The sequence below is a fragment of the Phallusia mammillata genome, chromosome 4 (genome assembly GCF_965637545.1).
Source record: "Phallusia mammillata chromosome 4, kaPhaMamm4.hap1.1, whole genome shotgun sequence".
Classification (NCBI taxonomy): Eukaryota; Metazoa; Chordata; class Ascidiacea; order Phlebobranchia; family Ascidiidae; genus Phallusia; species Phallusia mammillata.
The window spans coordinates 30,342,363-30,364,388 of NC_137255.1; the positions used below are offsets into that span (position 1 = coordinate 30,342,363).

The following is a 22,026-nucleotide window of genomic DNA, read 5'->3' on the forward strand; positions in this document are numbered from 1 at the left end:
TTATTTTGTTTATTGCAATTTGGTCGTCGGTTGTGGTTCGTTTTTATTTTGAATCCACAAACATTAAAAGCAAAATATCAGGCGGGGGAAACACCTGGTAAAGCATGCTTGTATTCTGCACTTTTACGTTGCAGGTACAGGCACAACTTGCAACATAGAGATATCAAAAACGTTTACAACGATATTTTACAATAAAATTGATGTTAAATTTGTTTTTCTGTATACTTTTCGCACCATTAGGCTTTCTTTGCTGGCTTGGTGGATATTGTAGAGCAATTGTGCTGCCATGATTTGATTCATCAAGTAGAAATAAACCAAACTCAAATCGTTGTCGTGTGTTTTGGTTTTAAGCAGGATAAAGCTTTGTCTCCAGAATAACGGCGGAACGGCAGCTTTTTATCTGCGCTACTTTTCATCGTCGTGCAACTTTTTTTTGTGTAACTTTATATCAGTGATGTGATGGACCCACAGGACCCCTATAGACTTCCACCTCATAGCTACCCACCAAGACCTTATTACGAAGACCCCCACAATTTTCCACCCCCTCCTCCCCCATATTTACCCCCTGACCCGTACAGTCAACCCCCTGCCTGGCATCCTCAGCATGGGGGTTGGGTATGGCAGCCCCCAAATACGGGGTACAGAGCCCCACCTCCAATAAGACCCCCAGCACCTCCCCAAATTGACAATCGTGGACGACCAGAGCACCTTGAACCACAAACTTACAGACGCAGAGAAGAGTTTGAACGGAACCGACCGGTTACTGACCATAGAAGGAATAGTGAACGTTGGTCCGAGGGTCCAAGGTCGCCCGCTCGTCGAAATAGTCCACACGATTCACGAACACGGAGTAGAGATCGTTCACCAAAGCAGGGAAGAAAACGAGACAACAGAAAAGATGAGAGAAAAACTTCAACTTCTAGGTCAAGAGACCGACAAAGGTGGATTGTTGTTTAAACTTTTACTGGTTTTGATGTTTTGTCCCAGACACTGTAGTTTTAAGGGTATAAGTACTTTAATTTCAAAGCAGTGCTTCTTAATCAGGTTTCTAACTATTACACTACGGCAAAATCATTTGTTCATCTCATCAAAATATAAAACAATAAACAGTATGAGCATGTGAAAAGTTTTCATGAATACACAATCCCTTCACAAGTGCTATCACGTACTCATTTAAATTACCGAGCATAAAGTTAAGAAACACAACTTTATTGCAAAACTAATTAAATTATTTTCAAACTATTGAAGTGAGTGTACATCAATGCAGCTGGTGACAAGACGTTGGCTGAATTGGATAATCTATTCAGGCTATGACACTTATTAGTTCTTGCATTTCGATAATAATGTGCACTGTCTACAGCTTATTTATCATGTAATGGCTCGATGTTTTTATATACATGCAGTTTTCTTTTACAGTTCAAGATCCCATGATTCAAGTTCACGTTCAAAGGATTCCAAACATACTACTCGTCCTGCTGAGAAACGACCAAGTCAAAAGCGGAAAAGGTGAATTATATATCTTATGGTGGAATTATTCACATTATATATGTAGTAAATCAAGTCTCCTCGGCAGTTCTAAACCAAAGTTTGACAAGCAAGCTAAATATATAAAACTGTAAATGTAATTTTTTGCTTAAGTGTGTTTTAATATTTATCTTTTATGTAATTTTTTTGGCAGTCTCGAAAAAGAGCAATCTATTTTGTTGTATACTTAATTCTACACTGCTGTGCAAAAAAGTAATGAAACTATTCTGGGCAATAGAGAGAAAGGATACAACAACTATATAGTCAGGGTTGCCATACCGTCCTTATTTCTAAGATTTGTCCTTATTTTGAAGGGCTATGTCAGAAAAGTTCATTGTCCTTATTTCTAAGAAATGTCCTTATTTTTGACTTGAGTCCTTCTTTTGTCTTATTTTTAACAATTACAAGTCAAATCTCTGCTACAAGTAAAAGTAAACCCAGACCTGAGCTGTTGTGAGATTCACGAAGTATTTTCTACGAACAACGAGTTGCTGGAAAAGATTGTTTCTGGCCAAAATATTGCATATGATATGTCCTGTCTCGTATAAAATATACAAAGATTTGTTCAAAACGTTTGTTTTATTCGTATAAAACATTAATTTTTAGATTGTCCTTATTTTTGGTTTCAAGTCGATGGCAACCCTGTATATATTATTTGTATCAATAGTAATGAACCATGACTTGCATCTGTTCTTTAACACTAATCTTTTTCATCAGTGGTTGTCTATCTGACGATGATTTGGACGAGATCGAGTCTCAGGTCAATGTTGAGGAGGAGGTCAATGCTTTGAAAGCAAGTTACACTCAATCCACACAACATGGAAATATATACAAAAGGTTGGCTTCATCTATTTCCAACTTTTAATGTTCATTCATGCAATTAAAAACACTGTTGTAGTGATGGGACGATACCAGGTTTTGAAGCGAGTACCGATACCGAGTACGAGTACCACATGTACATACCTTCGATACCGAGTACCGAATACGATTACTGAGTACTTAAGTATAGTGTTGTACTTAGTTGTATATCACTGTCGAGTTATCTGCCATGGCCGGGGATAACTCAACAGTTTCATGAGCGCACATGTACATGCGACGGCTCAGCGTGCGTTGGATTTTTCCGCTTTGTTGAGAAAACATAGTTTTGCGGTTTCAATGCAATGCAGTTCAATGGTAAAAAACAACCAATTGCACCAGTTATTTATGCAAAAAAGCTAGGCTAAGGGCCTTTTAAATCCCTAGATTTTCAGTGCGACTTATGTGCGAGTCAACTCTAAATTACACTTTTTTAACACAAAACTAATAGTGCGGCGGAACTTTTTTCCAATTTTGTGCAGTCTGAAGCAAATATTGGCATAACGTTGCCCCTATTCTTATGGTGTAAATTGGCCTTTGGTACTCGCACGTTGGTATCGAAAATCGAAAAGAGCTATCGAAAGACAAAATATTTCGATACCGAGTACGAGTATCGATACTATTGAAATCGTTCGATACCGAGTACCGGGTACTCGTCCTTACTACACTTAAGTACTCGGTAATCGTACTCGGTATCGAAGACATATACATGTGGTACTCGTACTCGGTATCAGTACTCACTTCAAAACCTGGTACCGTTTCATCACTACTTACAGGTTGGGTAACAGTCTGGAGTAGTGATTTTTAATCCCAGTTCACAGACTCGGTAAGTCCGTGAAAAAGGTTTGTGAGTTAGTGATCACCTCACTACAAATCTGCGATGATTCCTTACAAGTCATTAGAAATTTTTGTCCAGCTTATTCTGTTTTCACATTTTTTTACATTTTGATAAAGTCTGCAAACATTTCAAGGCAAAAGCAGTCTCACACCGAAAGTTTAGAAAATCCAAAGGGCTTTCCGAAGTTTGAAAGGGCACTGTAACATACTTATTATGTCGGTGATATTTTATGTGATTTTCGTAAATACAAAACAATTCACCTTAAAATAGGAAGGTTTAACACTGTTTCGTTTAACACTAAATTTTGATTGACAGAGTGATGGAATCAGATTCAACTGTAGAGGGAACGAAAAAACTTGAGGAAGTTTATAATAAGTAGGTGGCCTAAATTATCTGCAATGATCTGCTACGTTGTGACACAAATCTCTTAGTTTTAAGTAACTCTGAAATTACTCTAAACCAGTGGTTTTCAACGGGGTGTCTTATACACCCCAGGGTGTACCATGTTTTTTAAAGGGTGTTCCACTATGATGGGGTGTACTGGGTTGTACCAGATACAAAATAGAACATACCTATGACCAGATATCACAATCGGCAGGTTTCAGTTTTAGAACAGACCGACTGGAGTGTATAATGCATGGCACAACATACATCTCAAGTGTAGGTTGATTTTAAGTTACAAAACTCTATTTGTGACGTCATAATTTAATATTTCATGTGATAATCCTTGTTAATGGTAGTTCTTTTTGAAGTAGAAAGGGAATTATAGATTATGGCTTGTTGGTATTGTGCTCATCATTATTTCAGTTAGGACCACAGATTCAGTGTGTTACAGAGTTGAATAAATTTTTCACTGGGGTGTACAAATTTTGAGTAAACGTTAAAAGGGTGTACAGTTTCAAAAAAGGTTGACAAGCACTGCTCTAAACAGTTACTTTTAAAGGAAATTATATGAATAATTTAGGGATTATAAAGCCTAAAATTACAGGCATTGATGGAAAATTTTTTTATGTTAAGCTAAAAAATTTGCTGGCAATATTCACCCATAAACTTAAAAAAGAATTTGTTTTAACAGTGCTAATAATGTAAGCTTTGGTGCTTTACACTAATTAAAAGAAAATTTAAGTTAAATGGTCAATGCAACATTGTTTAGTATTTAAATATTCTTGCAGCCGGGGTATGTAAAATTTTGTGATTATTCAGTTTCAAAATGTTTTTTTTACCGCAGATTTGAGAAACGATTGGGAACTAGACACAAGGATTTGTGGACGCCCAATGAACCTGAATCATCAACTGGTAACTTTGTGTTGTATCAAAAATATATCTTGCTTAATGGTGAAAATAACGGCCCAAATAGACGTAAAAAGCGACATGCTTTATTTTTCAAACATTTCGGCAAATGCTTATGCCATCATCAGTGATATAAGGGACCACATCAGTTACACCCGTCTTTTTGGATCGTTATTTTCACCATTAACTCGTTGTTAATTTAGTTTTTTTGCATAAAACCCGTTTTTTATATTTTTCATCTCAGAAACCCCATATGCAGTGCTAAACGAGGAAATTAACTTGGTAAGTCATGTGGTATATATTGTTTCTATGTTTTAGTTTAGCAATGTTGTCTCTGTCATGAAAATTGTGTAACAAAGTTTTTTTTATTCCCCAGAACCAAAGCACACAAATATCAGTTGAGAAAATACGAAAATGGGAACATAATTTCAAATGTGAGTTGTAGAAACTGAAATACAGTTTTTCTGTACTTAATCTACTACTTTGCAAACTATTTTTTATAGATACTTCTTCCATTATTTTCGGAATTTTATATCAAACAAAGAGTTTGAACACAATTATTGTATCTGTCAAATAAACGGAAAAAAACTTTTTTCACCTTACCATCAATAATATTGAATGTGTTTCACTGCGTAAAAATATCTGCCTGTCTTACAAGTTGGGTAACAGTCCGAAGTGATTATTTTCAATTCCAGTTCACAGACTCAGTAAAAAAAAATACCACACAATTATTAATCTGTCAAATAAGCTGAAAAAAACCTTTTTTGCAGTTGTTAAAAAATCGTGTTTGGTCAAGTTTTAAGTAAAGATTAAATTATCGTTTTAGTGACAAGACACCAGCGAGCAAAATCATCGATGATTGCAAAAAAGTTGTTGGATTCTGCCGAGAAACAGGAATTATCGTTGAGTGAATATATCAACAAAAAACAACCAAGTGTTCCAAAGTAAGTTGGCTTTTCAACCTGTCTTTTATCATCCATAACATTTATGGAGTGTTTGTCTGTTAACAACCTGTTGACATAAACAGCCAATATATTTTGAAAAATAAATTATTATCATTCTAAAAATATCAAGGCAATTTTTAATAATTTTTGGAAAACTTACTAGCCAATTTTTTGTAAAAAAACTTTTGATAATTTAATAAATTTTGGCAAACCTTTACATGAAGTTGTGGAATTGACGGTCTCCAAACAAATGTTACTTGTATTTATTTCATGACACAAACACATTTTTTTAAAACTGATTCTGACAACCTTTCCTGCTTCTGCTCTCATCTTATGTAATTCTTCAAAACCAGTTTTACTGAACTTTGTGTTATTTAATAATTCCCATCAATCTAACTGAATTTACTAAATACTAATAAATAGAAGTTTTGCAATAATTCAAGAGGTTTTGGCTAGTGATGCTCCAAAGTTTTGGTTGGCCGCAACATTTCAGATGAATACTCTGTTTTCCAATGTTTCAGTTTCAGCCTTTTTTATACCTAAACTATCAGTTTAGACATTACGAAACACCATAAATTAACTAATTGTTAAGCTTCCACCTTGTAAAGTGATTTTGGTTTGTCATAAGCATCACCAACACAAGGTTCAGTTGAAAACATCCTTAGAAACGGGGATTTAAGTTTCGACTTGATTCGGCCGAAATTATTGGGCCTAGTTGCCGAATATTCGGTTTCGGCTTGAACCTTTCTATGTGATTGTGCATCATTAGTTTTGACCATCACACATCTTTCAGCTTCTCACTGAGGAAATTGCAGAAAGTTTTAGATGGAGGTGATGCAGAGGACTCGGATCTTGAGGAGGGAGAGCTCGATCAAGCGGGAGAACTTATTAACATGATCCGGAAGAACAAAGCTCATAAGGACCGACTTCATGATGAATTGTGGTAGGTAGGATGTTGAAAATTAAGTGGGACTATAACGCAACTATCAAGCTTATCGTTGAAACAATCAACTAAAGGGTATTTTAATCATAAACATTACTGCCAGAGTACTGGTGTATATAGAATACATCGTTCAGACGTTTCGACAATCTCTGTTGTCATCATCAGTACAGGTTGTCTACTGTGCATTGATGATGACAACAGAGATTGTTGAAACGTCTACATAATGTATTCTATATATACCAATACCTGGCAGTAATGTTTCTGATTAAATTACTCTTTAAGTCCGTGTATAGTGTTCCAAAGGGTTTTTGTTCTCAAAGTAAAGTATAGTTTGAACTGGCGATCCCCTACTACGAAGCTGACATGTGCAGCATACGAGGCAGGCAACGGTGCTTGTTATTCGAATTTCGGCGGATTCTCCACTGAGCCTGTGTAGCTCAGTTGGTAGAGCGCGAGTCCCGGAAAGACTCCTGTCGTGGGTTCGAATCCCACTGCAGACTTTGCCATGTGGGAATGCATGGGTGACCGGCTTATTCGGTAGAACGCCTTCAATGGGCCTGGTTGTAATAGTTTGTAGTTTGTAAATCAATTCCTACAGCCACAGGTTTCTGGAGATTGGAACTTTGTCCCCAATGTACAAAACCTGAGGCCAAATAGAATCAACTGGTGCACAATATTTGCACAAAATAGATTTCACCGAAGTCTATTGGGGCATCTTCAGTTCCTGTTAATGAATACAATCCATTTGCAAAAGGGACAAACTTTTTACTTTTTTCCACATTAGGTTTGGGATTTTGTTGTCAAAACTGAACTGTTTTCATCTTAAACTTACAGAAATTAATATCTTTTAAAACACAGCAACAAGACAATTTTTAATCCTAATGAAACTTACTGCAATTAAAGTAATCAGCATAACATCATAATTTTAATAAAGTTTTAATCAACAATTACTTTCCAGGTACAATGAACCAGGTCATGCAAATGATGGACTGTTATGTCGCTGTAGCGAACACGCAAAATCGAAAGGAATACGTCACAACATTTATCCAGGGGAAGAAAAATTACCTTCCTGTCATCCGTTAAAAAACAACATAGGTAAGATTTTGAATGCTCTCATTGGTCTTTGTGATGCATACAGTATTAGGAAATAAGTTGATTCAAAACAGTTGGTTTTAATGATATATTTTTTATTTTGGGTTTAGTTAGTTATGCAAAATCTTATGAGATTGCCCCATAACAGTTTTTGCTTGTACAATAATATACACACTGTCATCAGAATATTTAAGTCATTTTAATCCACTTTAAATAAAATATGAATAAGTCAATAACTATATTTTTTTTATTTTTAAGAAGATACTGGTTAAATGTTTTTGTTTAATAATACCAAAATGGTTAAATCATAGTACACCAGGCCCATTAAAGGCGTTATACCGAATCAGCCAGTCACCAAACATTCCCATATGGCAAGGCGTAGGCTAGAAAAATCTAGCCTCTGGTGGGATTCGAACCCACGACAGGAGTCTTTCCTGGACTCGCGCTCTACCAACTGAGCTACGCAGGCTCAGTGGTGAATCCATTGAAAGTCGAATCACATAGACGCTTCAGGGCTGATCCCAGTTATGAATATGTGTTCATCTTAACAAGTTACTGATTTTTATTTATTTTTTGTGCAGGCAAGTTGTACCATTATCGCGTTACTGTTGGCCCAGCTGTGAATTTCATGATCGCGACCCCTACCACCATCGAACACAACGGACAGGATTATTACTTCGAGGGATTCTCGATGTTTTCACACGAACCTCTGGATAAGGTTGGTCACTGGGTGTCGCATATAATATTTACTACCCATGCTCCGTAAATTACCTACAGTAACATGAACAACACTTTATCACAATACACTTCCTTTTTGCAAAGACGTGGGTTGATAGGAATACAAGTTAAACGAGGGCTTCTCAAGCTTTTTACGCCATGTTACTTTTTAAATAATAAATCACTGATCGCCCATCATTTTTTCCTAGAAACAGAAACTTACAACACTCCTTTATATCAGTATTCATCTAAAGATCTTCACAATAGTAAATTTTGCTTGGTAAAAAACACTTATAAACACTAGAAAAATGGCCAAATCCCTAAAGGTCTTAAACTGTGGTGAAAACCTTAAAGTTTTCCATTATATTTCAGAAACGCAATTTTATCATCTGCCTCTTGTCAAGGTTTAAAAAATAAATCTCGTGATCACACTGTTTTTATGATGTAACAGATTCCTCTTTGTGACATCATCCGCTTCCACATCCGTTACACGATTTATTTGATCGAAGAAACTCCGCCGGAAAATTTCTGCATGAGAGGACTCGACCTTTTTCATGATTATCTTTTTAGGTAAGATTTCTATTTTACTACAAACAGTTACGTCACCCACCCGCCCACGACTTTTGGAAAATCTACTAACACCATACTTCACAGGACACCACATTTAGCGATAGGTGGCGCAAAGAGCACTTTTCACATTTAAAACGTTATATCTCTAAAAATGCTCACGGCCAGAGCTGTAAAGGTTGGGGTAAGGTATTAGCATTTAAAATTTAATAAAACTAGCAAAAAAACTTAAAAACTAGCTTCCCAACCCAACCCCTCTTTAGCCGCTAAATAAATAATTCAGCTCTTTACGCCACCTTGTGAAAGTGGGTCTTCCGTGAGGTGTGGTGTTAATAGCTCTACCACATGTGTGCGGGTGACAGGTTGTTCATTTCTCACTTTAACCGAATTTCCTACTATGTTTTTCACAGCTATTAAATTGTTTCACATTTTGGCTTCCCCCTTCTGATTATGATCTCTTTGTTTCGCAGAGAAATCCTCGAGTTATATGACTGGGAGTCACGTGACCCGCGCTTTGAGATATCCACGGAATCCGAGAATTCCCGCAAATTCCGCTTTTTCCCTCGTTTCGTGCGATCGCTTCCTGACAATGGAAAGGAAATTCTGTCGCTGTCGAAAGTTCTGGAATATTTGCAGGAAAACGATCAACCTCTGGTTGATGATGACGAACTCGATCAGCTGATGCGCTGTTCCCATGACGACTGGCTCAAATACGCCGAAAAGGTGAAACAACGTAAAAACTAAGAACACTGATAAGACATTATAGGTCGAAACTGTGTGCACTGCCTGCAGCTTATCATGTATTGGGTATACATGCGCGCTTGAGACTATATTTAACATTCACTTAACAAATAAGACTATAACGTAAAAGCACCAAGCCAATAGATTATAAGCTACATACAGTGCACACTGTTTTGCACAGTAAGGCCTCATCATGGCCATTGTGAACCAGTTTCCTCTGTGGTTTAAGTCCAGTTGTGGCATCAAACAAAATAGGTGAGGCATGGGTTTTTACCCTGTTACTCCCAACAAACTGGAGTTCCGTTGGATGGCTACACTAGCCCAAATCTCTTGTCACAAGCTGCACTGATGAGACCTTATATAGGTTGAAACAATGTGCACTGTCTGTAGCTTAAGACTAACGCGTGCTATGTAAAAACTTATTTGTTTTATATTTACCCGCTGTTTTATTAAATCCTTTACTATTCTTTTTACATTTTTTCCAGGTTCGCGGGATGATTGTGACGTATCCTGGAAAGAAGCCAAGTTCACTTCGTGTCGATCAACTTGACCGCTACGATCGTGTACCGGTGGAGTCAAAGTCGGATCAGAACCACCCAGTGGATGAGCGCTACCCGATGATCGTGCACTTCGGGATCAGACCTGCCAATCTAAGTTACGCCGGAGACCCGCAGTATGTCGTCTGTTGTGTCTTGTTGGTTTGTGTTTTCAAACCGAGTTTGTCGCAAAATACCAGGGATTTGTTACCGAAATGACAGTAAAGGTAACATATTGAACAAGGGTTGTAAACGGGCCTGAAATTGGAGCCCGAACCCGAAAGTACAAGTTTGAAACCCGGCCCGAACCCGAATCGTTTTTGAGAAGCCCGTTTAGGCCCGAAAGTTTGATTGACAGGCCTATACATAAAAGCCCTGGAAAAGACCAAGACAAGAAACACAATAGTCAATTGGTCTTGAACAAGGCGTGTTATGGCTGTTTGACGTTAGGTCAGATCCAGCAACTGGCTACTTAGCTAGTTGAATTTATTGAAAAAATACTGACACAGAGTGTAAAGTCAGGCCTGATCCCTTTTTTTCGAAGAAACCTATGCCCGAACGCGGCCCGACTTAGCGTACAACTCTGTTTTGAACACCAGTGTACTTGTTGTGTCAAATCGTAATTAGTTCGCGTGTCAACATTTTACTATGTCAAAGTTGTTTGCACTACTGAATTCCATAGTGATAAAAAAGCGGGCGAGTTTGTGTGTAGGTTGGGTTTTTAGCACTATTGCATCATAATCAACGCAACAAATCAATCATTTTAACAATTTAAATGACATAAAAAGTAATAGAATACAAACTCCTAAACCACGCGAGTATGTTCCAATGAGACTGAAACAAGATGTTTTTTAAATTTCATATTTCCAAAAAAAGTCTTGGACATATTTTGCATCTAGAAATTGTAATTATTTGAAAAACAAATTCGCCTCATTTTAATCGTGAATGTCAACGAAAATTTATTTTTGATGTTTTCTCGATTTAACTCTCAAATTACAACTACTCACGTGACTTGCCATAAACAAACACCTTATGTGTCTACATTGTGAAGCGTATTACAGACAATATTGTTTGACCGAAGAAATTGTGGCCAAACATTATCATTATTTGTTTTAAGATATCAGCGAATCTGGCGAGCCTATCTGAAACTGCGCCACCTAATGGCCAACTCGCCCAACGTGAAACCAGCTGACAAGAAGAAACTTCGAGAAAGACAAGACGCTCTGCAGAAGATCAGGAGGTAAAACGTGGTTGAGCGGATTTGTTCATGAAACCGCTTCGGCCTGAGACTTCATCCGTTGATAGAATGATTGCAACATAATGGTGGTCGGTTTTATCTGGATACTTAAAAATGGCAGTAAAAGTTGAAACAGTTTAGGAAAAGCCACCTTTCTAGTTTTTGTATAAAAGTAGGTGAACAGCCAAAAAACTAAAAACCTTTAAACAAATTTCTAAAAACTTTAGAACAAATTAAACCATTTTTAAGTAAATAAGAAGGAACACCGTTTGAGCTACAGCTTCCAACATGGGACAAACACCCCGCTTTTTTAGGGCGAATTCAGCTTTTTCCCTAAACTTTAACTGCTATTTATTTTGCATTTCCTTTCCATTGATGAAATCTTCTGTGGTAGCTTGGTTTAAAAACGGCATTTAAACATTTATATATCTGCAGTCAATGCTTCACACAATACGTTTTGAGACTTTTTTCTTTTGTTTTTCCATTTGCAGATTTCGATGTTCCAACAAACAAGTTTTTAACATCCTTATTTCACATTTTACTAATTTTGCAAGAAAATTTTGCTTATTTTTATTTACTTACTGAACTAGTCCAGTTTACCGATGTCAAACCGCCACTAATTTACACGGTGAATGTTATTAGCGTTTATATGTTGTTATTTGTAGGGCGAAGGACATGCAGAGGGAAGTTACTGTGGAATTAAGCAGCAAAGGGTTTCGTAGAACTGGGATTTATTCCGATGTCTGTCAACATGCTCTCTTACTTCCTGTGCTCACACATCATTTGAGGTGAACTGGCTGCGTTTTATAATCTCAGTTTTGATTTTACATTTATTTATTTATCGTGTTGTCTTACCTTGTTCAGAAACTTATAGTACAATGGTTGTTAGTTGAAGCAAAAACTCGTGTCTGTTCTATGTCCCGTTTTTTTAGGACAAAATTTGTAAGAAACGAAACTTGATGACAACATTAAGTAACCTATCAAACCAGTTTCAAGTTTTCCATGCGGCAGACGTATATGAAAAAAATCGGTCTGCGGTGGGATTCGAACTCGCTACGAACGCAAAACTTCCATGAAGTAATACAGACAACGATTGCAGACAAATTAGGCAATAGTCATGAATATTTTTGCTTTTATATATTCCCAGTTAATATTAACGTCTTTCTGTATAACAACCAATAGATAATGGGCAGGGCTGTGAATTTTCAGTTTATTTCATTTATTAAAATCACGTTGTATGTTTTTTTCCTAATTTTCAGATATCATCTCTGCTTGAAAAGCCTCGAAAGAAGCATCGGGTATCACTTCAAGGAGAGAAAATGGCTCAGTGTAAGATAATAAAGCTTTGTTTCATCATAGAAACTCACTGTTACGCCACACGTTTGTGACAGCACGTGTTTTGTTAACGCGTCATTATTGTTTTGTTGCGTTGACTTCTTTAATTTGCGTTTTACTTTTCGCTTTAAGTTATAACGTTTAAGTGCCGTTTATAATTGCACCCTATGTGTAGTATAACGTAGTGGTTCCCAACCTCGTTCGACGTTTTTGCTTCCTTAACAATTTAAAACATTTTCATTTCTCCCCAATACATTAAAATATTGGATGCTAAACCATACAAAGATCATGTAAAATTGGGAGACATCACAGGTCATATTTCCAGCATAAGTATTTGTCTACAAACCACATGAAAGAATTAAAGTAAAATCCTCCCCTTCAGTTTTGAAATTCCCTCTCAGTTGTAAACCACTTGTATAAGGAATATATGCTGTTGCGAATTCGTTCTCCACAACAACAAGCGTAACTTATATTTTTCCTCTCCAGCATGCGATGAACCATCCAAGCTGTCACATGAACTTCGGTTTAAATCCGGACCATGTGAGGAACGCACTTTCTAATTGTGGTTTGCGGTTGCCTAGATACGGGGACAGCTCCATACATTACAAGTAAGACTGCTCTTTACGTTTGAATTAATGGCAATACGAGTGAATCGAAATTTAATGTCTGTTGGCAGAAATCGATTTATAATGACGATGTAGCTTCAGCGGGTTTACCCCTCATCCGATAATGGTGCCCTCGCCCCCCTTTTGTGCACAATATCCCCACCTATTGGTTGTTAAGTTTTCTTTGTCTCGATTTGTGTTGAGTTTATTTCGTTTGGTGAAAGACAACATAGCGACACAATTGCACTAAAACAATCACCAAGCCGGAAATAGCTGCGCAACATTAAGACGTTTTTTAAGGCGCAAGAAAGTGGAGGGCACAATTGGTGGGTTTTCTTCTGACAAAAAATAGACACCCGTTTTGAAAACTTCGTCAAAACAAAATCAAGAATTAAGGAAGTTTCTTGTTTCGATAATTGTGCTTCCCTTTTATGTACAATATCCCCACCTAGCGTTTATTAAGAGTCGTTTTCTACTGAAAAAAGTACGCTCACGTTTTTTGCAAACTTCGTCAAAACAAAGTTAAAAAACGGGGAAGTTTCTTGTTAATGATCTTGCGCGACATTATGAAAACAACACAATTAAATCAGTTTTTTATCTCTCAAATAATGTTACAAATTTTGTTTCTGATTGATCCGTAGTTGGAGACGTCTGCTTTATTGTAATATCTTCGGAACGAATTATAGCAACAATAAATTGTCAGATCTTGCGTGAAAACCACCTCTTTTAATAAATGCCAAGACTTGTGTTTCCTTATCTCCACTCCAAAACTAATTTATAAATTAGTTGGTGACCTCTGCTTTAATGTAATATCTTCGATACGATGTAAGGCAACAATAACTTGTCGACCTAACTCAGATACACCCGTAAACGAGGAATTACTACACTGATCCGGATTATGGCACGGCTGGGGCAGCACCGACCGGTTCTTTCCCCGATCGAACACAATGAGAGGCTGGAATTTCTCGGTGACGCGGTTGTCGGATATTTTACGAGCGTTCATCTCTTTCTTATGTTTCCCGATCTCTCAGAGGGAGCGCTCACAACGTTTCGGACGGTTCTAGTCAATAACCAGCATCTGGCCACACTGGCCGAGGTGAGTTGGATCGGTTCAGAAGGCGTGGGTTCGAATCCCGCCATGAAAGTGCAGGTGTATTAGGAAAAAATATATATATATATACCTTACATGTAAACATATATACTGTTGGACTTATGTAATAAAGGTAACTTTTCCACTATCCTTAAAACACACAAACCGATGTGAAAGTGTGGTACAAAATTACAGTTGTCAGATGAGCTCTATAAGGTTAATATAATGCCTTGCATCAATGGCTTGTATATCCTTTAAACACAATTGTCCCAACTCTATTCTTACTCATGGCGTAAATTTGACATGCTTTGGTGGTAAGTAAAAAAGCCAAACGTAGCCTGGTACGTTGATTTAGTGTGTTAGAATTGTGTAATATTTTACAAACTTGTCTATTTCAGCGTCTCCGTCTCGACGAATACATGCTGTACGCTCATGGTCCGGATTTGTGCCGCAAAGCAGATCTACGTCATGCGATGGCAAACTGCTTCGAGGCTTTGATGGGTAAGAAAAGGGGTTATTTGGGGTATTGGGGTCAATATTTGGGGTTAAACCCTCTGTTAGGCAACTGGGACCTCTGGTCAAAAATTGAGTGCATGACAGTTTCATGACGTTTCGGCCCAGGGTGCACGACCGTAATCTTTTTGCACTAACTTTCATATATTCAAATCTGTGGACACTTACGTAATATTTTCCTCCGTTCTACATTTACAAAATCCTTAACATTTTGTCGTTTGCAGACCTCCTGGAAAAACGTAACAACCCCCCTTTTTGGGGTCTGCGAACCCCATGCTAAATCACTGGGCTATTACGACATATAACTATGTATTTCTGTAAAAATCTTTACTAGCCAACAAAAGGCGATTTAATATGTTGTACAAACGTAAAAACGAATATTTCCCCTTAGCTTTCCCTTAAAATCATTTTTGCGGTGCCCTTTTTGGGGTAATTTACAGAATTTATTCCATTCCTTTCAGGTGCAATTTACATGGAGGGCGGATTAGAAACGGCCAAAAAACTTTTCGGTGAATTTCTTTGGGAAACCCCCAAACTGAGATCGGTGTGGAGGGACTTACCCCTTCACCCACTGCAGGTGACGTCATAGATGCATTGTGACGTGGAAATTGCATTGTCTGCCTAAATCCACGCAAAACAAGCCCAATTTTTGCTCTGAATTAAACTAATTTTGGATTTTGTGTGTGTAAAGTCATGTGAATACCATAAAAACCAGGGTACGTCGGTAACAAAGGGTGCAAAAGCACAAACCGCCTAAAAACTAACAACAAAAAATGTTTTGTCAAATTATCCCGCACCTTGTTGTCCAAAACCAGCCCAATTGGACTAGAAAACCGCCACCGTTTAAAACACTGTTGCTTGGCAACGGGACAAGTAATATTTCTATGTATCAGGAGGAGAAGCCGGGAACGGATCGTCCCTGCATCAAGGATGTCCCGATCCTGCAGAAGTTGACCAAGTTTGAGGATGCGATCGGAGTCGAGTTCAACCACATAAGGATTCTCGCCAAGGCTTTTACTTGGAGAAATGTTTACGAGAATATTCTCACACGGTAAGTTGTTATACTCGTAGGTTCTATTTGAATAAGATACTGACGATGCTGTAAAAGCGAAACATATCTTTGAAACTTAAGGATGAACGACTAAGTGTTTTTTCTGAACCTACATCCGGTAAATTGTTTGATGGAATAAAATAGGGAAACTTATTTTTGCGTATTTTTCCGGCCAACGGAGACTTGTACCCAAAAAGTTTTGGACATAAAGAGATCGGTTCAAACTTATTCAAATATGAACAAGGGGCAGATGGTTATCTATAGTTGGTCCCTGTAGATTTTGTTCACGTTAAGGTGAAGAGGGGGACATATTAACTCGAAAACTGAAGGGTTCATACGATACCTTTCTACCACAATGTTTCATTTCTAGTTGAAATGTGCGTTCGGTGGTAAAAATAAACGGTTTATTGATTGCAGGGGGAACTTAAATTTTTTCAAAGAATTAATGGAATAAGCCGTATCTGACCCTTTAACAGGCAACATTCTCATCAACGATCGCTGTTTTGTCAAATGTAATGCTGAATATGGAAACAGGTTCCAAATAGCAAAATCAGTTCATATAAGATTCTATTTGAATAAGGTAAAAACGTTTTCTAACGACTGACTGTTTCGATATTTAGCATTTATTTTATCTGTGTTTATGTCCCACACAGACTTGTCCCCAATGTTTTGTACAAGAAATAGTGGTTTTAACTTCTCTCCAGAATTTTGACCTGGGTTGACCCCGCAGTTTAGCCCCCTAAAAAACGAAATGAACACCATTCTTTGTGGCTCGAGTGTCAGAAGTTATACATTGCAATTATGTTGAGTGATCGGTTGGTTAACTTTCAACCAGATGGAAAAAAGATGGCGGTTGTGGTTTAAGTTTCTCTATTCTGGAAAAAAAGTATCGGTTTTATTGAAAAAGATTCTTTTTTCGTGTTTAAGCAGGAAAAAAAACATTTTTGAAAACTGAACCAGAATCCCAATAATATACAACTACAGTGTCCGCGAACTAAGACCAAAACCATTTGATGTAAACTTCTTTCAGGATGAAACCTCTACATTTAACAAAATTTTGTCCCGACCTATTTAGTGATGCAGTAGTGAATAATTATGGGTCCCCTTCCCTGAAGGGGACACATATTGATTTTACTCAAAATGTTTTTGTTTTTTTTCTTTTCTTTTTCTTTTTTTTTCTTTCATTTTTCTTCTCCCCAAAGTTTGTCCGACTCGTTTTTCCATTAAATCCTTGACGGATTTGGATGAAATTTACACAGATGATAGATGTAGTTATGTAGATGTGCATCCCACTTTGTTTTTGTTGATAACCCCAGTATTTACCCCGCTAGCCCCCTAAAATGGGTATTTTTCCCCCGAAGTTTGTCCGACTCGTTTTTCCATCAAATGTTTGATGGATTTGGCTGAAATTTACACAGATGGTAGATGTAGTTATGTAGATGTGCATTCCACTTTGGTTTTGTTGATAACCCCAGTATTTACCCCGCTAGCCCCCTAAAATGGGTATTTCCCCCCGAAGTTTGTCCGACTCGTTTTTCTATCAAATGTTTGATGGATTCAGCTGAAATTTACACAGATGGTAGATGTAGTTATGTACATGTGCATCCCACTTTGTTTTTGTTGATAACCCCAGTATTTACCCCGCTAGCCCCCTAAAATGTTTTTTTCTCCCGAAGTTTGTCTGACTCGTTTTGCCATCAGATGCTTGATGGATGTGGCTGAAACTTATACAGATGGTAGATGTAGTTATGTAGATGTGCATCCCACTTTGTTTTTGTTGATAACCCCAGTATTCACCCCGCTAGCCCCCTAAAATGGGTATTTTCCCCCGAAGTTTGTCCGACACGTTTTTCTATCAAATGTTTGATGGATTCGGCTGAAATTTACACAGATGGTAGATGTAGTTATGTAGATGTGCATCCCACTTTGTTTTTGTTGATAACCCCAGTATTTACCCGGCTAGCCCCCTAAAATGTTTTTCCCCCCGAAGTTTGTCTGACTCGTTTTGCCATTAAATGCTTGATGAATGTCGCTGAAACTTATACAGATGGTAGATATAGTTATGTAGATGTGCATCCCACTTTGTTTGTCCGGATAACCCTAGTATTTACCCCGCTAGCCCCCTACAAGGGGTGAGTTTTTAAACAATGTCAGAATTGGCTAAAATTTGGATAGCTTGTAAAGTATGCCAATTATCGTTATTGCGCCATTGCAGTTCGGGGGTTGTTAACAGCCCTTTGACGTCAGAAACATTAATGGTTGTTGCTTAAAACACCTCTAGTGGTTGAAATTTTAAACGTTGGCAGATTGGACTGAAATTTTGCAGTACTATTGATTGAGTCATTGTGGTTTCCTACTTTTAAGTTTGTGTGTGTTGAACCTCAATTAGTTATCCTACTTACTTATTGTTATCTATTGAAATGCATTATCTACAACTTTGCATGTGTGGGGACCCATGAGTTTTTGCTTGCAGAAACAACCAAGGTAATAAAAGACGATGGCTAATATGGGACCCAATATAAATAAGTGTAGGAAATGTATTAATGTTTCAAAATATGCTATAGTGTATGTGCAAGGGCAATATGTGCTAAGCCACCCTTCTAGTTTTGTTTCAATTGTGTTTACTCCCTCTAGTGGCCACAACCAGCGCTTGGAATTTCTGGGCGATTCGATTTGCAACTTGGTCGCTTCGACCTACTTATTCCGCCGCTATCCGACTCACCACGAAGGTAAACAATACGTCGCGTTTCTATCTGATTGTTTCCTTATGCGATCGCTTTGTGACGTAGGTCATCTCACGTTGCTACGGGCAACGATCGTGAACGGACGCACTCAGTCGCTAGTAGCAACCGAGCTGGGAATGCCGGAATACGTCATCTGCAATCTGGACGGCGAAAACTCAGGTGATACCCCCGTTACCCATGCTCGGAATCGATATAAAATCTCAGTTTATTCTCGCAGGCGGGAAAGCACCAGAGTGGCGGGAAAAAAACCTGGCTGATCTCCTGGAAGCATTTGTTGCCGCGCTTTTCGTCGACAAGGGCTTGAAATATGTGGAAGGGTTCATGCAAGTTTGTTTCTTCCCACGTTTGAAGGTGAATATGAGAGCTAAGATAAAAATATTTCCTTTTTTGGATTGATAAGCTTTCATTAACAATCATAAAAAGGTTTTATTGTCCTTGCGTTTAAATCAGTTAATTTTTTTTCTTGAAATGACCCAATACTTTAGAAGTCTCAACTATAATTGTAACAGAACTTATAACGAGTTTCATGAAACGGTGTTTGCCCTTGGGACTCAAACACTCAACATTCATTTCAATATGACTGTTGTAAATGTTCAAAGCAGTGATTAATGTTGAATAATTCCCTCCCAACTGATCCTGTAAATATTTTTCGAAATTCTTTAACATAACTAAAATCATCGGAATAGGCCACGCGAAACTCATGTATTTCAACTAAACATGTATTCCATCCTGAATTTTAATAAACGTAAGACTCATGCCATTATAAAATTTTATAGCCCCTTATTTTGTCGGGGATTCCCCACATCTCACCCACGTTATTTTTTTCCCCAGGAGTTTATCCTGACCCAGGAATGGAACGACCCTAAGTCATGTTTGCAACAATGCTGTCTCACTCTACGCCAGGAAGGGAAAGAACCTCAGTTACCCACTTATGATATTTCACACCAGACAGGTAAAGAAAAATTAACCTGGATTCTTCTCTTTTAAAATTGAAGTCTTAAAGCACCAATGCTACATGGTATATCGCAAAGTAGCCCAGCCAACTCCCAGCAAAGGGTTGTCAGTTAATGTGTTGAAACTCACAACAGAAATGACCAACAAGAAACGGTTCACTTGGAAACCAAATCTTTCTTGCTTGAATAAAAGTGAATTCGCTCAGGAAATTTATAGTGATACCATGTGTTGGCTATATACCGTCGATACCGATACCGAGTACATCACTAGAAATTTCTGATTTAAACGAAGCCCCTATATTAAGAAAACATTTTTTATCCTCAACTGATCAAAAAACGATGAATGTTTTTAAAACTTTTTGTTCTGAATACCGATTGTCGAATAAAGTTGTCTAAATAATTCAGTGTTGAGGGTTCACCCGGTTTGATTTTTTTGTGTCGTTAGAACGGATTGTTGATAACAGCAAAAAACGATTAGGTTCTGTGGTATCAAATTGAAACTGACGTAATTTCAGGTCCTTCTCATGCGAGGAAATACGTTGTGTCGGTTTATTTCAAGGGAGAAGCGATTGGAACTGGAACAGGGGAAAGGTCAGTTGAAACATCGTCTAATTACTTTTACCTGCACTAACTAATACACGTGTTTTGTTCTCATCTTACTGTGTGATATCACCCAGTTCTTATCTTTGAAACAGCGCAAAAATAATTAGAATTTAACTTTTATTTATGTCAGTTTTTTAACCAGTACAAAGGCAGTGTTGTAATGATTAAAACCGGGCCGGGGTTTAAACCAGAGTTGCAAGTCGGGCCGGGTTTTTCGGGCTTCGGTTTCTTAAAAACAACGGGCTTGATTCGGGCCTGACTTTGCGCTCTGTGTCAGCATTTGTTAAAATTAATTTAAGTAGCTAAGTAGCCAGTTGCTGGACCTGAACATGTCAAACATGTCAAACAGCCCCAAAACGCCTTGTTCAAGAACAATTGTCTATTGTGTTTGTTGTCTTGGTCTTTCCTGAGGCTTTAATATATAGGTCTGTCAATCAAACTTTCGGGCCAAAACGGGCTTCTCAAAAACGATTCGGGTTCGGACCGGGCTTCAGGCTCCAATTTTAGTCCTGTTTGCAACTCTGGTTTGAACCACTAACCTCCTGAGTTCGAACAAAACAAAATTCTTCTTTACCCGTTATATTTGTTTAACAGCATTCAGAAAGCTGAGAGAAACGCTGCCCGCACAGCTTTACAAGAATGTAAGTGTTACGTCACATAGGGGTTTGTGTGCGAATAACATGTATTATTACGTCATACTGTGTTTGCAGACAACTTCCCTCAGCTTGAGTGGCAGCGTAGATATGTTGCAGAGAAACACGACTTACCTTATGCGCCGAGGAAGAATCTAAAAAAGATCGAACCAAAACGAGGTGGGAAAGAGCTGCATGGGCTGCTTTTGAAGCCTGATTAAAAATTGGTTGTTGTGGACGGGGTTGCCATGCTGTCCTTATATAAGCTATTGCTGCCAGGCATATTATTATGTTGATAGAGTTCTTCTAGTAAGTATCAGAATGTACGTTGCCATGGGACACTCGATTGCGAGGCACATGGTACACCTGCATTTCAACGTTAAAACATACTTGCCAGAAGAGCTCTATCAACTTGATACTGTCCTTATTTCTAACATTTGTTTCGAATTTTGCAAACATAATCTTAGATCATTTGATTGTTCTTATTTGTGGAAAATTTTAAAACTGATTGAGAATTAGGTGGTTATAACTTGATTTTAAACACAATCTTGTTTGAGATTGTTGGCTGTTGCAAAATATGTATCTATTTTATTCTCTGCGGTGAAATGCGACAACGTAGGATTTCAGTAAACCTCGATTAAGCCGGATTCGGACAGATTTTTTGGTCCAAACGGGTCCAGATTAACCGAGGTCTACTGCAATTACATTCTATCATTGTATTGCTCATCCACATTTCGTCACTAAACCCGAAAACTATGAGATAATAATTCCACTTTACAAAACCGAATATTTCGCGAAACACTTTCAAAGTCGATTTCATTCCTCGATTAAATTAAATGTTTGAATTTCAGACGAATCTTCGCAACCCGCTGTCAAAACTGCCAAACTCGATTCTAAGCCTGTGACGTCAGACTGATGACGTATGTATTGCATTATGACGTCAGAGATACAAGGGGAGAATTTTCAATTTTGTGCGTCAAGAGAAATAAATCATGCAAGAAAAAATAGCGTTTGATTTGCTAAATGTGAAAAGAGTAAGTAGTTGGCAATTAAAATGTTTAATGCTGGGTTGTACGTTGAAATTGAGTTTGTGGTTATGTTTGAATGACGCAGGCTCTATTCAAAATGTAAAGAAATCATTTTGGTTCTGATCAGAGTCGTAAGTCGGGCCGGGCTTTTTGGGCCGGGTTTAGGGCTTGTAGGCCTACTTTCGGTT

The 22,026-nt window shown here is 37.8% G+C and overlaps 1 protein-coding gene and 1 non-coding gene across 2 annotated transcripts; both read left to right on the top strand.

Moving 5' to 3' along the window:
* The first annotated feature begins 242 nt into the window (after positions 1-242).
* Positions 243-21,818, top strand: LOC145222981 (ribonuclease 3-like). The gene is made up of 30 exons (XM_080089257.1): positions 243-941; positions 1,417-1,506; positions 2,242-2,361; positions 3,533-3,592; positions 4,446-4,513; positions 4,752-4,789; positions 4,884-4,941; positions 5,334-5,451; positions 6,245-6,394; positions 7,353-7,489; positions 8,068-8,204; positions 8,655-8,773; positions 9,241-9,493; positions 9,997-10,184; positions 11,165-11,287; positions 11,950-12,072; positions 12,544-12,613; positions 13,106-13,227; positions 14,083-14,320; positions 14,713-14,815; positions 15,289-15,404; positions 15,721-15,878; positions 18,513-18,607; positions 18,668-18,781; positions 18,840-18,973; positions 19,454-19,574; positions 20,091-20,166; positions 20,773-20,819; positions 20,889-20,990; positions 21,662-21,818. The coding sequence occupies exons 1-30, from the start codon at positions 460-462 to the stop codon at positions 21,724-21,726; spliced, it is 3,825 nt and encodes a 1,274-aa protein (XP_079945383.1). The 5' UTR covers positions 243-459; the 3' UTR covers positions 21,727-21,818.
* Trnas-gga (transfer RNA serine (anticodon GGA)) lies at positions 6,821-6,894 on the top strand. Its single transcript has one exon. It is a non-coding gene; the product is annotated as a tRNA-Ser (tRNA).
* Positions 21,819-22,026: the final 208 nt, after the last annotated feature.

What these genes read in the sequence shown, in the direction of transcription:
- LOC145222981 (XM_080089257.1), top strand. Translation starts at nt 460, where the DNA reads ATGGACCCACAGGACCCCTATAGACTTCCACCTCATAGCTACCCACCA. An exon ending in ATGGGAACATAATTTCAAAT is followed by an intron (nt 4,942 to 5,333) that starts GTGAGTTGTAGA and finishes TTATCGTTTTAG; the next exon opens with TGACAAGACACCAGCGAGCA. An exon ending in TCTGGACGGCGAAAACTCAG is followed by an intron (nt 18,782 to 18,839) that starts GTGATACCCCCG and finishes TTATTCTCGCAG; the next exon opens with GCGGGAAAGCACCAGAGTGG.